The sequence below is a fragment of the Myiozetetes cayanensis genome, unplaced genomic scaffold (genome assembly GCF_022539395.1).
Source record: "Myiozetetes cayanensis isolate MyiCay16 unplaced genomic scaffold, myiCay2020 scf3, whole genome shotgun sequence".
Classification (NCBI taxonomy): Eukaryota; Metazoa; Chordata; class Aves; order Passeriformes; family Tyrannidae; genus Myiozetetes; species Myiozetetes cayanensis.
Genome location: NW_026087521.1, coordinates 8033165 through 8054547, shown reverse-complemented (window position 1 = coordinate 8054547; position 21383 = coordinate 8033165). Strand labels below are relative to the sequence as shown.

General features: G+C 40.9%; 1 protein-coding gene across 1 annotated transcript in view; it reads right to left on the bottom strand.

Moving 5' to 3' along the window:
• The window catches only part of SEMA3D (semaphorin 3D), a 138245-nt gene that overhangs the window by 13923 nt on the left and 102939 nt on the right, over positions 1-21383 (bottom strand). The window contains exons 11-16 of the mRNA XM_050324641.1: positions 21004-21148; positions 9540-9762; positions 6464-6552; positions 4617-4658; positions 3222-3379; positions 1106-1170 (exon numbers count right to left, since the gene is read on the bottom strand). Of these exons, the coding sequence (XP_050180598.1) occupies positions 1106-1170; positions 3222-3379; positions 4617-4658; positions 6464-6552; positions 9540-9762; positions 21004-21148 (722 nt within the window). The remainder of the gene's footprint in view (positions 1-1105; positions 1171-3221; positions 3380-4616; positions 4659-6463; positions 6553-9539; positions 9763-21003; positions 21149-21383) is intronic.

Below are 21383 nucleotides of genomic sequence, written 5' to 3'. Positions count from 1 at the left end.
GGTTTCTATAACCTTGAGCTTTGCACAATCTCAGATACCAGAGTTTGGAGAGTCATGGCAAGCAGCAAGTGAGGAAATTCTGGCCCTTGGGATGAGCAGGAGTTTTGTCTTTGATGGAAATGAGGTCTTACCCTGACTTTTTAACTACGTCTGCAAGCACACATGTATAGTCAGATCCCTCTAGACTGTGCAACAGACTTCAGACTTCAGCTTTGATCCCGTGGCAAGCAGCTCTGATTTCTGCACTGCCTCCCACTGAGGTCTGCAGCAGGCACCCAGCACCGCAGCGGCACGGAATAACCAGACATCAATGGAAAGGGATGGCTTGTCCCAAAGCCAGTGTTCAACGTGGTGATACAATCAATACTGTTTTGTCTGGGTTGTTCACTTTAATAAGCGGTAGAGGAACCCCAGACAAAGCCATGCCTGGGTTTGAATGCTATTCATTTATTTTACGCTGCCGCAGAGCTCGCCGCGTAACCGCAGGGTTTCATACTGACAGTGCTCGCTGCGAGAGAAGGGTTGCAGATGCCAGAGGAGCAAGCCAGACCCTTTGGCATCTGAAAAGAGGGTGTGGGAAAGGGAGGGGAAAGCCGGCAGGGAGAAGGGGGGTAGGTTCTTGTTAATAACAGGAGTATTTAAGTAGCTGCGGGAAGGGGAAGGGGGTGGTTTGGCAGATGCAGCTGAGCCTTGGGACCTGTGTCAAGTGTCTGTGGCAGAAGGGGAGAAGATGGTGTGTTCCCCATTCACCCCTGCGGGTTTCCTTGTGGGGTTAGCTGTCCTGTTTCTGGATGAAACATCACGCGCATCCCATTAGCTACTTTTAGGGATGTGTGTGATGCTTTGGTGTCAGGGGCACATCTCCCTGCCCTGTGTGAGTGCTGGGGAGGCTGACCCACAACACATGCAAGTGTGCCATCCCGTGCTGGCTGTTCCTTACCAGCCCTAGATCTGCAAATTTAACTGTGGGAGGGGTAATGGATATAAAGTGTGGGAAAGGCAACTGCTCTGTTGAGCTCAGCAAGTTTTTGCAGACAGACACAGACCCTCATAGCAAACTCTGTTGTCTAAGTTACAAAAGAGCAAGAAAGGTAAAAATACTCACTGTCTTCCACATCCCAACACTGTGCAACAGGGTCTCCATACTTGACATCCTGCCTTCTGGCTCGCCTATGGGAAGAGCATGCAAACTTGTAACACTTCAGACATAATTGCTGGAATTCAACAACAAAATACAGAGGAGCTCAACAGATGTGGACTTGCATTGCTCCCACCCTACTGCTGACAATTATAGTCTTAACTAAAACCAGCCTTACCCTCAAAGCAGCATGTGGCCTAGAGAGATTTGTACAATTGACATCAAGAGAAGAGCCTGTGATTTGGGAAAACCACTGGGAGGGGAAAGAGAAAAATGGAAAGAAAAAAAAATTTGCCTAAAATAAAGAGTGTGTAATACAGTGACAGAAAGAGTGCCTAAACCTGCTTTAGGAGCATGGGTCTCTTGGTTGGGTGGACTGTCTTGGAAATACCTAAAAACATCCTTAATGTTAGAGATTATGAAAAAGATCTGAGGTTCAACAGGTGATATTCAAGATTGAGCTCAGGATTAGCCCAAGGTAATGCTGACTAGTAAATCAATCATTAAAATGAAGAGAGAAAAGCATAGGTTTTACTTTGTTAACAAACAATTGACAAATCTGGTTATCTTTCATCTTTGTGCACAGAAAAATGCAAGAAAATCGTCTGAGAGGATCTTCTCCCTTCAACAACTAACTTGCCTGCTAATGTCTGAGTGTGTACTTAAGTTCACTCTGATTTACTTTTATTTCAGTGTAATAGCATTAAAAAAAGAAGTAAACTCTTCTTCTGTGTATGATTGTGTATATCTCCCAAGAGCTATGAAAAAAAGTTTGCATTTTAATTTTTCAGTAGGAGAATTGGAGATCCAGGAAGGAACTGGTTCTTTCCTCACAAGCAACACCAGTGGGACCTCCTGTGTGCAGAGCAATGCCTCTGACAGAGAGCAGGTTTCCAAAGTTGACCTGTCCACTGTGCAAAAGCTGTAGACATGCTGGAAGCACAGAAGGAAAATATTCAAGCAACTGATCTACTGGAGGATTCCCAGGGCCAGTCAACCATCCTTTGTTTTGGAACCATGGACTTTTGGCCTCCCCACCAAACTGCACATCTGTTAAAAAGCATGGACCATCAATCTCTGTGTCCCAGCCCACCTCAGACTTCAGCAAGCCTCATGTGTCACTAACTTTGCAGTGAGCCTGAACACTTGCTTTTCTCCTTTCATTTATGCTTCTCTGAATTTAGTTTGCTTTGGCTATGAGGGAAAACACATAAAGTTCCCTGACACCATAACCTATGAGTCATTAACTTCAATGGTTTGTCTAATTGCTCAGGACCCAGCCCTGTGACCCCTAAGGTAGAAAGTGTCATTCCAGAGTCTGAGCTCAGACTGCAACCTCACTCACTGCAAGAATTACTGTCAGGAGGGCTTTGTCCAAAGGGGAATGAAGACACTGTGAGGAATTCTGGCTCTAGCGAAATCTGCCAAAAAACTTCAAGAGGTGCATCCAGCAGCTTAGGCTGCACTGCACCGCTAAAGCCTGCAGTGTGCTCTCCTCTATCCAGATCCATGGTGCTGTCCTAGCTAGGGGTTACAGAAAATTCAGATGAAGTTTCTTTCACTGTGGAAAGGCTGCTCCCAACGTGGTCAAATCACGTTACTTAAATCTCTGTCTCCCTCTCATGGCTAGACCACAAATACAATTGTTCAGTTAGGTCAGGGAATTAAATGTATTTTATTATTGACCACTCTGGGATACTATGTTAAAGTCTGCTTTCTAACTATGGTGGTGTCCTATGAAAAAGTCAGAAGTTTAAGAGAGGCTCTTGCTTCTTGGGCAGATTTAGACACGACCTGGACCTCCATCTGAGCATCTTGTGCCTTAAGGCATTCAGCATAAAAAAGGAAAGTGATGGATTTATGATGTTAGCTGCAGTAGCCAAGTAACTGTCACACACACTTAAACAAAGCTATGTTGTCTTCACAGCTCTTTGAGCAGAAATGTGAAACATGGCCAGAGTATGATCACATTTTAAGGCAAATGACATGCTAAGTAAAAAAAGCAACAAGTTATGAATTGGAACATCCAAAGTTCTTGCAAGCAGCAAGATCTTTTACATCATGTTGGTTTTTTTTTCCTTACCTTTTAGAAGTGGGGGCATATCTGGAACAAGAGTTACCATCCCAGGCACAGTATGGGTCTCTGGCAAGGCAGCAGTCTGCACAAGCCTTCCCATACGTGTGACATCTGTGCAGAGAGAGCTGAACCAATCCATCCCTGGAACCAATGTACAATTGTTGCTGCAAATCAGGCAAAGCAAATTAATTAGCAGTGTTCTCCAAGTAGCCTGGTTAAAGAGCTCCCTTCTTCAGTGCCACAGTTGCAGACTTTCAACCCTATCCCAGATTTTACAAAACAAGGGAGAATTCCCCCTTTACAGTAAAATGTTTCTCAGGGTTCAGCGTGAATTTGCCAATGCCCATCCATCCCTGACACAACACAACACAGCAGAGAGGAAAGGGGACTGCATTCCTGGAAAGACACCAACACTCAACACCCTTACACCTTTAGCTTTGTACTGTAATAAAAAATCAGAAGCAAAGCATGGAAAGAATGGTTTAATAGCACATTTAAAAACAAGGGGCTGGATAGCCATGGTATTAAGAACCTGGAAACCAGGGGTGACCTTGTGTGAAGAATACCTCATCTTTTGCTTCTGATCCTTAGGTAGGATGGGGATAATGTTACTCCCCTCTCCCCAGAGTGTGAGTGGATTGCGTGTTGAGACAAGGGTGGTCCAAGCTGGAGCTGGCTCACGCAATACCTCCAGCTGGCCTGCCACCTTTTTTCAGGGGAGATGGGACCCAGCTGTGCTGTGCGTGCCTGAAAGGCACAATACCTCCTTCCATGTGAGGGAGGCATGTTGTGCCAGAGCTGCTCTGGCCACTTCTGCAGGGCAGGGAGGGATGGCTCTGGTGTCACTCTGCTTCCCGAACATGCACGTAGCCGTCATAGAGCTTGGAGCTGCCATAAAACCACTTCCCATCAGGAGATACCCCACTGGGACTGGCCCCTGTGCTGCCAGGGTTGGACCACCCAGATTTAGGCTGCAATTTTAGAGGAGGGGGACTGGTTGTGTGCACACAACTTTTAGCACAGTGAGGCCCTGATCTCTCTTGACTACTAATAAAAATAAAAACAATAACAGTAATAATAATTTATTACTGGGTCATAAAGAGACAAGTGTTTCTAGAGGCCAAAAAAAGAATGTGCATTGACTTCACTCACAAGTCCCTCTACCATATGACTAAAGATTTGTTTCCCTGAATAATTACCAGCTTGGGTACACAAATTACTGTTTGTAAGCAAACATGAATTAGGCAGGCAAACAAGTTCAAACATATCTGCTTCCTTCCAGATACATTTTAAGAGCCATCCATGGAAAGCCTGGGCAGTAAGTAACAAATATCATCTGAATATAAGTTAAGGGTTCCATGTACCACCTATCCTCCAGTAATTAAACAAGGTTGTGATTACCTGCTTCTGAGAAATCTCCATGGTTGAGATAAACGAAGGATGCTGAAAAATAAATTAGTAAGGTGTATTAGCTTTCAAATTCCCTCTTCTTAGTGAAAAAACAGAACCTAAAGTACAAAATAAATAAAATTACGGATTCACTTGCTTGGTTTAAACAAATATGAAAAAGAAAAAAACCAGAAAATCATGACATTCATGCTTCCAAAAAGAACTCCCATAAATATCCCCTGCTGAAAGGAGGGCTTTAATTCTTAGAGCTTGCTATCTACTCCACACTGGGCAATGAGCTGTCACATCAACTTTAGTTCTTATTAAGCACTATTTGAAAGGCTTAGATGGCATTTAAGGGATACATAGGCAGATCTTCTGCACCAGGATGTATTTCACTGCTATAACAGACAGTGAAATTTTTGCCAGTGACTGATGTAAGAACAGCACAAAGCTCAGGGTATTATCTAACACCAAACAGAAGATGATTAATCTAAGCCTATTGTTTAATACAAATGCAGTTTGAGGAAATAAGGCACATTTTTTTCAGCCATTCACCCTTCACCCCCTTCAATTTTCTGGATTCAAAAACACAGAGGTAACAGTTACAAGTGTTACCAATAAAAATGTGAAGGAATGTCTGCTGAGTAGGAAAAAAATGACCTCTTTTTTGTTTCAAACATGATATGGCACATTTTCCCTTGACGTTATGTTTTAAGAATGCATCAAATCGGTGCACATACTAGAACTGCTGATTACTTGGTAGGCCACTGAGTAATCTTGGTATTTTCTGAGTAATATTTATAAATGGTGTCCAAAACAGTGGGAAGAAGACATACAGATCCTTCAAGTAAAAGTTTCATCATACACGTGGAATATCAAAAGGCATATGGAGAAATGAACTCTGAAACAGTTGTTAATGATCCTGTCCTTACACTTGGAAAAGTCTCTAAGTCCCAAATTCATTTATTCAGTATGGACAAAATTTTGGGCTTAGACCCTGTACAGCACGTAGGATGTCAGAAAGTAATCAAAATGCCATGTGTGCAGAAAAACTTTGATGGAAAAGCAAGGTGAAAACTGAAGAACAGCTGTATAGCATGAGAAGAAAGCAACACAAAGAATGAAGAAGAATCTGATAAATCGAAAAGAAAATCAGTAGGGAAGACAAAGATCTCCATTTTCCTGATGCAATGGCATGTTGATATCATCTCCCTCACCATCACTGAAGTTAATCAGAAATTGTGTCTGTGCTACAGAAAGAATCTTGGGCTTTTTACAAGCTGTTATTTATGAAGAAGGTATTGGTGTTAGTGGGGATCCAGTTACACAATAACTAAATCAAAATGGTCAAAAATATTGAGTCAGCCTTCACCACCAAATAACCAAAATCACCATACTGACAATCAAAAATAACTTTGTTTTATTTTCCTTATGTTTTCAATTCCTAATGTTGCTATTTTAAAGACTTTCTCTGCACCTGTGAAATTCTGTCTGTTTAAAGAAAAAACCATAATTGTACCTAGAATACTCCCATATCCCTGTGGGCCACAGAAAATTTTACATTAAAAATAAAATACTACTAATAAAAAAATTTGGGCTGAGAATAAGATTTCAAATGAGAACAAAACAGAATAAATGAGACTTTCTCTAAGTCTGAAAAATCACGGTCTGTTTGGTTTTGGACATTTTTTAATTGACTTGCCCAAAGAATACCAAGGCGTTTAAAAATTTACATAGTGTCCCTCTGGAAACTTGAACTAGTTCCAGTAAACAAACAACCAGACAGACAAAGCCAATTTGGGCCATTAAAGTCCCCTGAATAATATTTAATTGATGTTGTGGCTATTAATGCTTACCTTGAATATCTGCAGCTCTTCCAGGACCACCTCCTCCTTAGTCCACTTCTCCTTTGTGATACTCACAACTTTCAGGACTGTGCCTATGTCTGAAACAAACGTTCATCATGTAAAACCCACAGTCATGTTTCAATATGTATAGGCCACTCCATTTCATGCCCTGTGGATAAAGCTAATCCATCAAGGACTTTCAAACAACATCTATCCCTGTTGCATCTACTGCTGTCTACAGAGCTCTATACAGTACATTTATGGTTTTACTGTATGGCTGAGCCAAGACTGCTCCTGGCAGGGATGGTCTAATGCTCCTGCTACACAAACACAAACACAGACAAATACATCCATGCTGCCAGCTAGAATTTTACGCACATTTCCCTGAGCCACAACTGGGGCCCGTCTGACCCCACAAGGAACCAGCTCAGGGAACTAAATTGGCAAAAAATTATTTCCTCTTTTTTATAGAATTATTTTGCTTCCAGTATAGCCCCTTAATCAGAAGTAAGTTTCATTTTAATGTGAAGAGTTAAGCAATGCACTTTTCTCATTTATCTTTTAATTTAAAGAAATATTTGAACAAGATCTCCATTCAGCGTCAAAATCTTAGTTTAATCATTACAGAAATGATTTCTTTGGAGTTACCTAGCAGAATTTTTTAAGTTAAATCTATTAATCAATTTTAACCTGTATCCCTGCTTGTTGAAAAAATCATCTGCTCATTTCATGTCAGACCATTACACATAACTGAACCTTGAATGGCCTTAAAAAGAACTCAAAAACTGCTCAAGGGAAGTGGGCTGGGGGTGCTGGGATGTGGAAATGGCACAGTGCAGCTTACTCCTAAGCATTATGAATAGTATTGAAACTATGAAAAATAATATATTATAATGGAAAGAATGAGACTTTAATTCTTGTTTTCTTAAATTACTGAAGATCATATTACCAATCAAAGCCAAAATTATTTCAGTTTGCGTTACTTATTAGAGCTTTTTTTCAGTGTTTGTTTGACATAAGTGCCAAAGCCTGTATATGTCCAGGTTGGTTGTGTACATTCAAACATATAATAAGCTACTGTTATATCCATACTCAGTCTCTCCGTGTAATATTTGAAATTTTATCTTTGAGTCCATTTTTTTCCTTATGATGAGTTTAAAGGAGAAAATAGAATAAAACTATATACTTTTGGAAAAGAAAACTCATTTTTAAGGAAGGCACTGGAGAAAAAGATCTGCATATTATGGAGTGCCATCTAGTGACTGCATGGTACTTACTGGCCTTGACACCTCTGAACCTGACTATTTACACTTGAAGAGTTACTGTTAGTGCTGACCAGGAGCAGATAACCAGGGAGTATTCAAGCTGCTGGTCTCTCATTATAATTTTACTCCTATGAAAAACTTTATAACGGAGGACAACAAACATCTAAAAGCAACCTCTATAAGCCACTAAAAGATTTTGTACATTTTTACAAGTGAACTCATTTTCTCAGACAGCTAAATTCTATTATCAGAAGAAAAGTGAATTGTAGTGAGAACTCCCAAATCCTAGGCATTGCACAGTTTGGGAATGGGTTCTCTTTCCTTCTTTGTTGACTGCATTAAATATTGCTTTCAGAAAGCAACAAGAATTTTACATCATCATGGTTCAAGCTCATTCCCAGCCTTCTCACTCAGAAAGGGAGAAAACAACACTGTGCTTTTCTCTCTAACACCACTGCACTGACTTGCAGGGATCATAGAAGCACTCTAATGTTTTCTTTTTTTGGAAGACAAGAGTTGTGAAACATGTTTTGCTGAAAGACTTCGATGGTCCAAGAGAGAGGCTATCTATGGACTCGTGTGTGTGATAATGCAGCTGGGAAACTTATGAAGGCTGAGACATTCCACACTTTAAAAAAAGACAATGCTCTGGGACAATTCACTCCTTTCCCCAATTTACTTCAGAATATCCACACCTATCAAACTGTGCTATATGACACAAAATTGGCTCATAGGCCAGATAAAATGCTATGTAACCCCACAGCACTGGGGCAGGATTCAAACTGAAATCTTAATTTCCCTGCAGCTCATGGCAGTAGCTCATCCACTTCACTTGAATAAATCCTGTCACCTCCATGTACCTTAGTTTCACCTTCTGTAAGGTGGGGATAATGGTAATGACCTCCTAACTAAAGCACTCAGATCTACCAGTGAGAAGTGGCTTTACAAAACCTATATAGACTGAGAGTGAGAGAATGTGAAATTACGGATTAAGAACAAAAAAATCTAGTGGAGTAAAATTGTAGGTTATTACTTCAGAAATGCTATGAATAGGTATGTTAGTATTTCTTAGCACACCTTGCTATTGGGTGATTCATACAGTGATTCTAAATTTAATTACTATGGTAAAACTAGACTTTTTCCTTCAGGCATATGTCTACTATGAAAATGCATATAGATACATAATTATCCATAGAAAAATTGCAAAGCAGTCTTTTTTCCTGACAGAGTAGTTTAACCTCTCTCTATTCAGTCTTGGTTGTCATGTTTGGAGCTATCATGTTGCTAATTTATATCTTTAAAATTATTTGAGTGGAATTGTTGCCTTAGGCTCAGTCTGAAATCTTTCTTAACTGTTCAGTGTCACATGAGATATAATGCTGAAGCACCACATCACTACTGATAATAGGAAGTACTCCTTGGAGCTATTAAGGTTAATTTTTTTTTCCTTTTAATTTTTTATTGATGTGCTTCCAGCAGGAATTTGAGCCAGACTGCCATGTGATGTAAAGACAGGTACTGAATGGTACTTAGAGGATAAGAAAGTCTAGGTACTCTAATCCTTAACTGGTTTATCACCTAGGCACCAGGAGGCAAGCATTCAAATCCCAAATGTAATAATCCCTTGATCTGACGAATTAGTCTAGTCCTGGCACTTGCATGAGGACCTGGAACAGAATCAGTTGCACCTAAATGTTTCCTGAAACTGCATCCGCAGGAAAAAGATGTTAATCAACAGGTTTATTCAGGACCTGCTGGTCTAAAAGTGTTCTAAAAGGATGTGGCTTGTGTAGATTGACAGTGGAATTCTTCTCTCATACCTGTTCCCAGGAAGATAACATCGTATTGCCCATCCTCTGCCATGACGTGATCCACCACAATCTGAGTCAGGCGATAGTCCACGTTGATCCGAGTGAACACCGGTGCTCCCGTCACTGGGTAAACGGATTTGTACATCAGCGGGTGGCGTCTGATAAAGCTAATGACTTCATCAGGGAAGTCTCTTGTAGACTTTATGAGTGGATCGTAGGTTTTGCTTGGACACTGAACGGAAGAGAGGGAACAAGAAGATGAGAGGAATTTTAGGAAAGAAGTACAAATAGAAATCAAGTTTTCCGTGAGAAGATTTGTGAAACCAGTAAGAAATCAGATTTTTTCAGTGATTTTTCTCATCCCAAAACAGCACCAATATTTCATTTTTTTAAAGCATTGCTTTAAAACCGGAGAAATTCCCATGATGGGCTCAGTGTGTCCGCAATGAAGTCCATCTTCTCATTCCCAGCCACACTCACAGGCAAAATATCACACTGGGCATTTTACAAGGACAAGGAGGCTGAGAGTGGATGGGAAGGAGACCTTTCAAGCTCTCTAGCTCTCATTTCGAGGCACAGGTAGCAGCACGCAGGTGAATTTGCTACATGCTGGTCGAAGCAGTGCAAATGCCAGTGTGTGGAGCCGCCAACAGCAAGACTGGGGTGCCCTCCTGTGGCTGCCGTGGGATGAGCTCAAGTGTTTGAAGCGCAGCATCTCATGGTTTTCCTGTTTTCAATATTTCTGCTCCTCTTTTCGTGGATGAATTTCTGCCCTGCTGATGCAGTGAGTCAGAATTGAGCAAGATCCTCTCCAGCATGCCCTGATGTTGGACTAACAGCTTGGTTTCTTCTGGGAGATCCACTCACATCCTTGTGACAGAAGGCCCCTAGTAAATTCTTCAACTCTGTTCATTTTTCTATACTGTAACACTCATATCTATATTTTCCCTGTATATGGCAGGAAATAAGAAACCACAACTTTTCAGTGACTGCATCTCCTCCACCTCGCACTTTTTTTCTCAAAAAGACAGATTCTGAAGGTACCAGATGATCCCTGTAGCCTTTATTTCTCACAAGTGACTTTCCTTATTCATCCCTTTAGCTGACACTCTTGACCAGTTGCACAGCTCAGCTGCTGCAGTATCCTTTTCTCTAGGTTTGAACAGCACAGTTTCATCCTCTTTTGGTCCAGACAACCTGCTACAGCACTTACTCCTTCAGATACATCCCCAGTGTCACTCAATTACTGCTGGGGCTGACTCCCACCTCTCTTAGGTCCATATTGACTAATCCCTTCAGCTGTTTCTTCCACTTACACAAGTAAGTATGTTTTCCACATATTCCACACATCACGTATCCTATAAACCTAAATCTTCAATCTCCATCAAGTTTTCCCCTCTGTGCTTTTTGGGGTGAGGGCAGGAACATATTTGTAAGGTGAGTCGTGTTGATGACCCAAGATCTCTCATGATCACCTGTCTGTCCTTTTCTCCCCATGGCAGTTTGCACCTCTTTTCTGTCCCTAGTTTTACACTTAGTCTCTAATCCAAGTCTGAGAAAACTTCTGTTTTGAATCTGGAGGTATCTAAATGTGTTAATGGAGCACTAGAAATCCTGAATAAGATGAACTGGACACACTGGACACATAGGGTATTGGTGACACCCTTTTACATATAAACTGATTGCTTCTTCTTTAACACTAAAAAATTAAAGTAAGTAATCCCTGTGTTTTCTGCCAGGTGGAGCCCTAACACAGTCTGCAAAGAAAGAAATGTGATCAAGTAATGTCTTTGAAGCTTGTCAGGAGAAAGTTAAGATTTTTGTGGAGTTGCTATATGGTTCTCCTTCATGGCAGTTTTGACAGAGGCAACTTTAGTTCACACTCCCACCTCTCCAGTTTGACACATGTTGAATCTATGGTGACAGCTAAGGGCTTGTAGTTAGGATTTGTTCCACTGTGGAAGGTTAGGCATTATCCAAAATATTCGCATTAGGAACAACACACTCAGTGCCAAAGGCTGAGCTTGCCCTTCCTTCCACTGCCAGTAAACTCCCTTCTCACAGCTATACAACATCAGTCTCTAGCAGAGAATCCATCCCCGTGGGCTCAGTATCAGCCAGGATCTGTGTCTCCCTTGGGTTTCCACAGCCTGCTCTCTCGCTGGGCTGAGGGATGCACAGAGGTCACCCTGTGATAGTGCTGGCTATAAAGGAAATGTAGTCCCTGCCCAACACACACAGGTAGGGTGTGCACATTCCTGAGGATGAATTTCTCATGAAGTAAATACAGCTAATACAGTGCAGAAGGATTCTCATCATACACAGTTCTATGTGTATGTGTCCCTGTATAAATACCCTAAATGCAAAGGCAGTAGCAACTAAACACAAAATTCTGACTGAGAAAAATGTTCTCAAAAGTATCAGAAACTACCTGTATATTCAGGAACCAAATAGGCCAGTGAGGCACAGACCAGCTGATGTTCTACATCCACATCTATGGTCACACCTGAAATGTCTGTTGGGATCAGTTCCTGCTCTACCTTATACCCCAACCACTGCTACAGCAGTGCCACAGGGAGGGTGCCATTTGGAGAATAGTCCATCCTAGCATTAAACAGCACCATGACTATGGGGTTTGCACTTGAACCTGAACTCTGCTTTTACTTGACAGAGTTGTAACTTGCATGATTTAACAGTCTACAACCTATTTGCATTCCTTGTTTGGACTGAATTTTACAGCTATCTAGAGACCTCACTGACTTTGTACAAGTGTCCACTTGCTTAGTGTTGTTTCAATTCCTAATAGCTAAGTCTGTGCATCCTTATCTTCATAAAGGATCTGAAACTGTTTATGGAAAAAAGGTCTTAGGCCCCTGAATCACCTAATAGATTTTGGCAATTTCTCCATGAACAGCAAATCTGTGCCAGTTTGAATTAAGACAAATTCCATCACATATTCTGTGGTTTTGTATCACTGTACAATTTCATGTATAGCTGTGAAAGAACAGACAAGAAAAAAATAAAGGGTTGTATTGTTCTGTGATAACTGTTCAAAAGGCAGTTGAATATAAGCAAGAAAGAAGAAAAGTTCTATGGAAAAAATCCCAATCCACTGGAAACACATATTGCAGTGAGCTTTCCCTAGAGAGTTTCTGAGAGCAGTCCTGTAAGAATTTCACCCTCTGGCTTGCTGGCTATGATCTCCCACCTTCTGTTTTCTGCTGTGTGTTCCTGAATGAAAATCTTTGAAAGGTTACATCCTTGAGGTGGGCTGTAGTCAGCTTGGCTTTGAAGATAGCAATATCCATTGAATAATTTCACAAAGAAATATGACTTTGGGACAAAAAATAGACTTTAGGATAAAAAAATAAAGCAAACCACAATATGGGATAAATGTTTCAGACAGCACAATAACTACCCAGAAACCAAATCATGTGTACAATTTTCACACAAGCAGTAACACAGGAATGAACATTTTCATCTTACCTTAAGAACAACCAAGTCTTTGTTGCTTATACCACAATTAGACCTCAAAAACCCTACTGATTTCAAAAAGATGTTCACCTTTACAGTTGTTGAACAAAAAATTGTTGGAATAAATGGAGAGAAACTTGCATGACAACTTTCTCTTTGGATCAAACAAATTCACTTCTTCAATTCCTCAACTATGCAACAACTCTCTTCCCCCCCCACTATGCACTTGAGGTTGATTTTCCCTTGTATGTCCATTTTCTGTGGTTCATGTTCTCACTTGCTACTCTGAGTTACCATGAGCATCTTCTGGAAGTCTGCTGATTGCTCACCTGTCCACAGCTCAATCCCAAAAGTCCATTTCTATGTGAAAAATGGAAGTAGCCCCTTGGGTCTTAAAGATCTCCTAGATTTTTACCAAAAATGTATCCACAGAGGAAGATAAGAGCAATGACATCACTCACTAAAAACCACTAGGATAAAATGTCTAACAATATGGAACTAGAGAGCTGCTACAGTAATCCCAAAGGCCCAAACCCTACCATACGTGATACAGGTAAATCTTTTGCCAGCTTGCACAGTTAATTTAGATGAAACAAGGACTAAGGGTCTGATTTACAGATCTGCTTAAGTCAACAGGGCCTTTTCTAATTATTTCAGTGAGTTTTGGATCCTATCCTAAGGCAGCATGACCACCAAGAACAGTGGGGCAGGTGCGACCCTGTTGTGCTTGGCTGAGGGAGTTATTTCCAGAGGCGTCACTCACTGTGGCATGATGGGTGGAACAAGGGAATGAGAAATTAATTTTTACCATCCTTTGGCAAAGTCCTCAGGCAGTTGTTTAAAGCTGTGTCCACCCATCACTGCAGAACAATTCCTGTAGGCTTGTGCTTCCTTTCCTGGCTATCAATAGGATGTAGGGTGATAAAGGCTGCATGGACAAGTGGGTGAGTGAAGCAACCTTTCATCTCTGAAAATGTGAGTTCACATCCTGTTGCAGGTCTCACGAAAATGATACCAGTGCTCTCTGCCCAGGTCATAGAGGACATTTACTCACATCATCAGCACCAGATGCTGTCTCAGATACGTGACATCTCCCACTGGAGACAATAAGAGATTGACTTTTACATCAAATGTCACAGGAGTAGGTTGGCAGAGTTGTTTCATGTGGACTACAAGAGGATCTGGCTTCATAAAAGTTCTTATAACACTATCACTGTGCTCTCTCAGCATTTTCTACTTTTGCAATTGGGTGGGATTCATCTCTCCTGCCTTAGATTCATATCTTGGCTGCCTGTGAACTGCACAGAGGGGGTGCCTATATTTTTGTTTCTGATAGAGAATTCTAAACAACCAGTTCATGTGTGATGCTTTTGTTCTAGATAGTGATGTCAAGCAAAATTAATCACATTAAATGATTCAAATTAGTACTGCTGGATAAGAATTTTGTTGGAAATTTATTCACCATATAATTTATTCTTGAGGTTGCTTAGGCCTTTCCTGCCAGGAATGACAACTTGATACAAATATACATGTTAAGAAATGAAAAATAAACAGAAAAAACTAACAACAACAGAAGACAAAACTCAAGAGAAACAAATCTGGAAGTGCTAGGGGCATCTCTATTCAACTACCTTATAAACTCTGTGGCACAAAACTTTTAAAGAATTAGTCCATCAGTTACTTAAAGTTTTTGAAATGCCTTCTGTGTGAGCTCAGTTTGACAATAATCACTGGATTAAGTCCTGATCCCAGGTGATCTACAGAGATGCCTTGTATTCCCTCACCTGTTATTTGTATCCAAAAGTAGTCATGAGGTGGTAAGTTAAAGACTAATCTTTCTCAAATAAAAGCAAATGCACATTAAATTAACAACACCACACAGATGTACTTTTTTCTCCTTTTTTCACTTGTCTTATTAAATTTGCAGCTTAGCAGAGTGCTGGATGTGTAGATCTCACCCAGTACTGAGATACACGGTGTGACTGTGTTAACATTATGTGGGAACTGTGGCCAAGATTTTCAAAAGCTGGTGCCAGAAGTTGGGCTCCTAAATAAACCTCCAATTTGTCAAACTGCAGAGTGCTTCACACCATCCAGTAAGCGCTGCTGGATCTAACACCTATTAAAATTGTGACGATTATTTGGGAATGTAAAAACATCTCCTTTTCATTAATAATGCATCTGTAGTTCAGCAGTGCTGATGTCTACAGACAATTTTAAAAGCGAATGCAGTTCCCTAGGAGCTTCAAAAGAGTTTCTATTCCAAGTGTGTTGAAAATCCCAGTTTTAAAGCGTGTTGTCACATGGATCCTTGGACCCACTTAACACTGAGACTCAAGCACCCACAGGCTAGATACTCAGCAGGGACTTGATAATATTGAGTGCAGTGGGCATCTGCTTGGTGCATTTCATAATGTCCAGGTTGAGAATTTTTATGCATTTCACAAGAAGAACTAAGAAACATGCTAGCAAGTCACTCTTGTGAGCATTTGAAGCATCCAGTGTGAAACATTAAAGAGTGAAATATTTCTTAGACCTCTCCCTTATCTGGGAATTAGATGTCTTAGTCTGGGCTTCCATCCTAGGAGAAGAGTTTCTCGCCCTGGGAACTTCTCCCTCCTTTCTCTTGAAGGTGTTTTTCTTTTTACAGGTTAATTACCTCTCAGCTAGCCAAAAACAGGAAATGTAAAGTCTTCCAGGCTCTAAATAAGTTCCCCTATCACTGATCCATCTAGCAAAAAGTAGAATAGAGGAACTATCTTCAACCAGTCACTTCTGTGTTAAATGGGGACCTCCAACACACCCAACACATTGAACTTAATTTGTAGAGTTTATAAAGAAATGCTGCAAAGGCTGCATCCTGAGGGGTTAAGATTCAACACTGAAGACGGGTGAGAGCTTCCAAGATGCCCAGAAGTACTTTAAAAATGGAGTACTTATAGATTTATGATCTTGTGTAGATCAGATAACAGTTTAGAGATGATTCTCAGGGCACAGACAACTTATGTGCCTTTAAAGGTTCAAACATAAGGCCTTCTGAAGGTGAAACTTGGGTTCCTCAGGGGTCTGAGTACTGTGTGGCTTCTCCTCTGTAGTCTGATCAGAGCTGCACAATATATTTGGCATTTGGACATGCCTGAAAAAAGCCTTAGTGCTTCCCTAGAGGGTGGAAGAGTTGGGCCAGAAGGACTGGACACTCAGTAGGGAGACTTTCATACTAACCTTGCAGCTACTCAGAGTGAGCCTGGAAGAGGGCAGGGGAGAGAGAACAAATCAGGTTTGGAGGAGAAAAAGAGTGTAAAATTTCAATGGAATCAAACTCACCCCACAACAAAAATCACGAACAAACAATTTAAGTCCCTATTTTTTTTAAGGGTTTGTAACCCACTGGCTGTGCAAGATTTATTCTACTCTGTTCTTGTGTTTGTCCTGAACACTTTGTATTGCTTCTCCATTTAACACACCTGTGCTGTTGATAAGTGAGAAAATTAGGAGAACATTAATCTGAGGATAACTGAGCTGAGACCAGCTGGGTGAGTGAACTTGACTTTGCAGGTGGCACTTTGCAATTCTCTGCTGACCTCTGCCATTAGGAAAGATGGCAGGGCTTGCAGCATTTCCAAAGGCTGCTATGAACTGGAATGTGATTCATGTTGGGGAAAACTGGTTGGTAAGTAACAGAAGGTGTAGGAGGCTTTCTGAGGAATACAAACCCATAAAGTGAAACATTTCACTTAATTAAGCAGCCCCGTTTACAGTGGGGAGATCAAAGAAGAGAGGAACTGGAGAAGCAAAGAATGCAGTCTGTCCCATAAAAGATACGTGAAACAGGAAGATAAGTCTAAAAATAACAAGGGAAACCTGTGCAACCCTCAATGTTTTATGAAAAAGCTTATTAAAGCAGCAAAACTAACCAGACGGGAGGAGAAGGGGAGGCTTTTTGGCAGACAGTATTTCTCTGTGGCACAGCCAAGTCCCAGCAGGATGGACACCACATCTTGTTCAGCCTTTGCACTGGATTAGCAGAAGAAATAAAGGATGAGGCTTCACTGAAGAGAGGGAGAAAAAGCAATAAAGACAAAAAAATATGAAGAAAAGATGAAGCTGAGTCAGGGGACATTTAGGTTAGATATTGGAAAAAGGTTCTTCACCCAGAGGGTGGTTGGGAACCAGGACAGGCTCTGCAGGGAAGTGGTCACAGCACCAAGTCTATCAGAGTGCAAGAATCATTTGGACAATACTCTCAGGCACATGGTGTGATTCTGGGGTGTCCTCTGCAGGGCCAGGAGTTGGACTCAATTATCCTGATGGGTCACTTCCTACTTAGTACATTCTATGATTAAAGGAGAATCTGAGGACTTGTAAGGGAATTTGTTTTAAAAAAAAAGAAAACACAAAGAATTCAAGAGCTTGAGTCCGTATTCAGATCTGGAGTGGAAAGAGGTGAGACATTTAACTCTTCAAATGGACAAGAGCAAAGTGCTGGACTGTTTCTTGTAGTAGCTAAGTGACTCAGACTGCAACATTCTTACCTTGTTTATTCAGAGCTTAGTTTTGATCTTTTGGCAAATCAGTTAGTAAAATATCTAGATCCGTCAAAAATATTTGGTGTTGCCTTGAATAGCAGTTTACAGTTTTATGTTCTGCAGTAGATTGGACTAAGTGTTAATCTGGATCTTTAAACTCTGACTTTCCTCTAAAAATCTGACCTTAATGACACTTACTCACCATCATAAAATGAGGATCACTCCTGTGTATGCCGTCACAATTTCCAAATGGGTGCTGTGAGTTGCTGTCATACAGCTAAATAAACTAGAAAAAGTTCTTTTCCCCTTAATTCACTGAAAACCTTGTTCAAACACCTTCTGTGATTACCAGGAGCACGTTATGAAAACTGTGCTTCAGAATGTAGAACACACTTCAAAGAAAGTCCTCCATGGTTTCTTTATTAATGGATAATTTCCTGAGTGAAACCCTAAGAGACTGGAAGAAAACTGGATTTGTTATCTGGGGACAGCTGCAGACATGCAAGTCCAATTTTCAAACAGCTAAAGCAGATAGAGCAAAAGCTCCCTCGCTTTTCAACTCGCCCTTTGCGTCAGGGCTGCCTGATTCGTGTTTTTTTCTGTCTCTTTATATTTTCAGCTTCCAAACAGAAATAGATTTGAAGCCTCGCCTCTGTTTAATTCCCGTTATTTCCACTTGTACTTTAATAATGCTGAGAGAAGTTAAAGAGCTGAATGTTTTGCAGTGTCAATGGTGTGGAGTGTGCCAGAGGTGCCATTTCACCCAGTCCAGTGATCTTCCAGTGACAGCAGAGGGCAGGCAGACCCCGCTGCAGCTCTGGGACCACGGGCAGGCAGGGGCTGCTGCTGCTGCTCTGCATTGTGAAGGCATGATATCACAGTCACATTCAGAGTTTATCTCAGACACAAATTGCCACAGGAAACATTTTGTCAAAATTTCAATATCACAGTGGTCACAGCCTCTATAGTGAGCAGCTTTATTTACTTAGGAGATAAAGGCAGCTGAGCAGAAAGTTAAATTAGGGTAAGCAGTCTCCTGCTTCTGTATAAATGTGGAAAGGAAGTCAATGCCTCTCTTAAAGCCAAGCATCAAAAGAAACGCATTTCCTAGTATAGCCATTTTTAGACTTTGCCAGTAACTTAAAATATAGGAAATATAGAATCAGAGCAGTGTTGGCTATGCCAGCTGTAGGCAGTACTTGGGAGGAGCTTATATTTAAAAAATGTTCTAGTAACTTAAAAAAGGATAGATTATCCCTCCTTGGCTTTGTTCTGAGCATTCCTGAACCACCTCATAACTGGCAAGAAATGATGAAATTAATCTTTAAGGAAGAGCATTTCAGCACTCCCAGTGCAATGTTCTGTAAGGTTCATGCCACTTTTTTTCCTTGCCTTTGAGCACTGTACTGCTTTTTCAGATTCCAGCCTAAATCTGTTCCTATCCAAGTTTGGCATAACCCATTACAAGAGAAGAGCGTGGCATGACTCTGCATATTGGGATACTCTATATTAAACTACTGAGCCTGAAGTATTTTGCAGTCCAGCTCACTAAGACAACAGATAAAAAGCTATGCCGCAACACATTTACCTTATCTATATAGTAAATATTACAGATGTCTTTCTTCTGAGAGCTTTCCTCTGTAAATCCACTTCCCTTCTCAGTCCTTAGTTGGAAAAACTCCTACAGAAGTCCACTGACTGTGGAGGTTCAAAGGATTTATGATACTGCTTTATCACAGCTGTTATCAGGTGCTTAAAGGAAGCAGTTGGGAGAGTTAAGGGTTGTCTTACGAAAAATATCTGTTTATCTTTAAACTTTCCAACTTTTAAAATACTTGCACCATGGATATTCAAATTAAATGATAAAGATCAGCACTGACATGCTTCAGCATGACATGTTTCCTTCCTTGAGAATCCCAGCAAAACCATGTGATGGCTAATACACTCAAAAATGCAATGAGCTTATGACGCTTCTATCTGTGCAGAGTGTTCATCCTTATGGGGCAGCGTGAATTTTTCAAGAGAGTTATTTTAATCTCTTTAGATGCCATGGGAGCAGCTATTGTTCTCCCTGGCACCATTTTTGTACTTAAAACTAAATTCATCTGAACTTCTTAACCAGTCATAGAGTTGCATGCAATTTTTAAAAAAATAAAAAAATAATTGAATGCAACTCCTTTTCTGGGAGCACTACATATTTTGTGTGGCAGAGAGATGCATAAGCCTGCAAAGCCTAAATTGTCTAAATTAGGTGCGATTTGCTCCATCAGCGCAGACCCTGAGCAGGCCAAATCAGTCTCTGAGCCGCTTTGGTCTTTAGGAGAGAGCTGCCTCTGAGGCTCATGTGCATCTGAGAGAAGGGAATCAGTGCTCAAGGCCTGATTTGCTGAGCCCTTGGACCACCATGTGCAACAAACAGCACGAGCTTGGACCATGCAGTTGAGTCCAAGGGAAGGATGAAGAAGAAAACATAGGGACACAAGAAAATGTGTAAAGACAGACTAAATTGATTAGATTATGTGGCTTGAAGCAAAGATTACATGCTCATGTGAGAGAAATAGTGTAGGAACAACCAGACAGCTTCTAGGAAATGTCCAGCCTTAACAGCTCACTACTGGGCTGGATTTAAGCAGTTGCCTAATACTGGTTCACTGAATACCTGACCAAGAAAATGTCAAGCTATTCTAGATAAAATCATTGCTCTTTTACATTCTACATACAAAGAATTGATCAAAGTTGTTATGTTTTTAAAGGTGATGTATTTTTTCAAAACACTACTTCTTCCTCACCTGTAATGTTGGTCTGTACTTTTCCAAACTTGATACCATGACAGAAGTGGAAAAAGAAAACTTTAATAACTGTTTCAAAATTTTCCTCCTTGTTTTGGCCTGAATGTTACAGCTGAAGTCTAAGAGACTGGGATTTAGAAGTGTTTCCAGATACCAGACTTCTCTTTTTCTTCTTGTTACTTACCTTTTATCACAGAAAATCTCCAGCAATTACCTCCATATTTTACTTCAAAACACAACATGTGCAAAACCACACAGAACAAAATCAGTGGCAGCATCTCAACAATTTTAACAGTCACGAAGATAACAGAAATACAAGACTTCAAATAAAATACCTCATCACAACTTAATTCTCCATAAAGAAGTGGTTTTGGCTTTTTATGAAGTGTCGATGCCTTAGAGGTGATCCCCAGACATAGAAATATAGCTGTAGAGTGGGAGACCACAATATGAGAGACAATCAGGAAATAGACAGTCTGGACACAGTGTTATCTCAGAGACATGGAAAAATGTATATTTATATACCTACAGGGTAGGTAGAAGAGCTGTCAACAGAGGGCAAAGAGTTGAGAGGATAATTTGAAACATCCTGAGTGGGAAATATAAATTACCAAGCCTGGGAGGGGTGTGAAGCATGATTGCCTTTGAGTAAAAATAGAAGCATGTAATTAAGGGGACACTTACTGTACCAGGTCTGGGATACGGGATGCGACCTTCGTACTGTACCCACCGATGATCTGCACTCTCCTTGTGAGCGTAAGGGCCATTGAACACAGCTCTGATGTCTGCCATGCTGTACACACACACTGCAGAGCCCTTGAACACAGAGCTGAAAGAGAAGGTGGGTTGGTATGCACACTGCAAACGCTGCTTCAGAGCCTCAGCCAGTGAACTAACTCACTTCACAGAGTCTAAAGGGGTTTGGGCCAATCCTACACCTGACAGTTGATATAAGTGGTGCTAAACAACAATGTGTACAGGTCTGATAACTACAGATATTAATTATTATGTCACCGTTGTTAACAGTCTAAAGCTTTGCTTGTTTGAAATCTGGATTAGCCTTT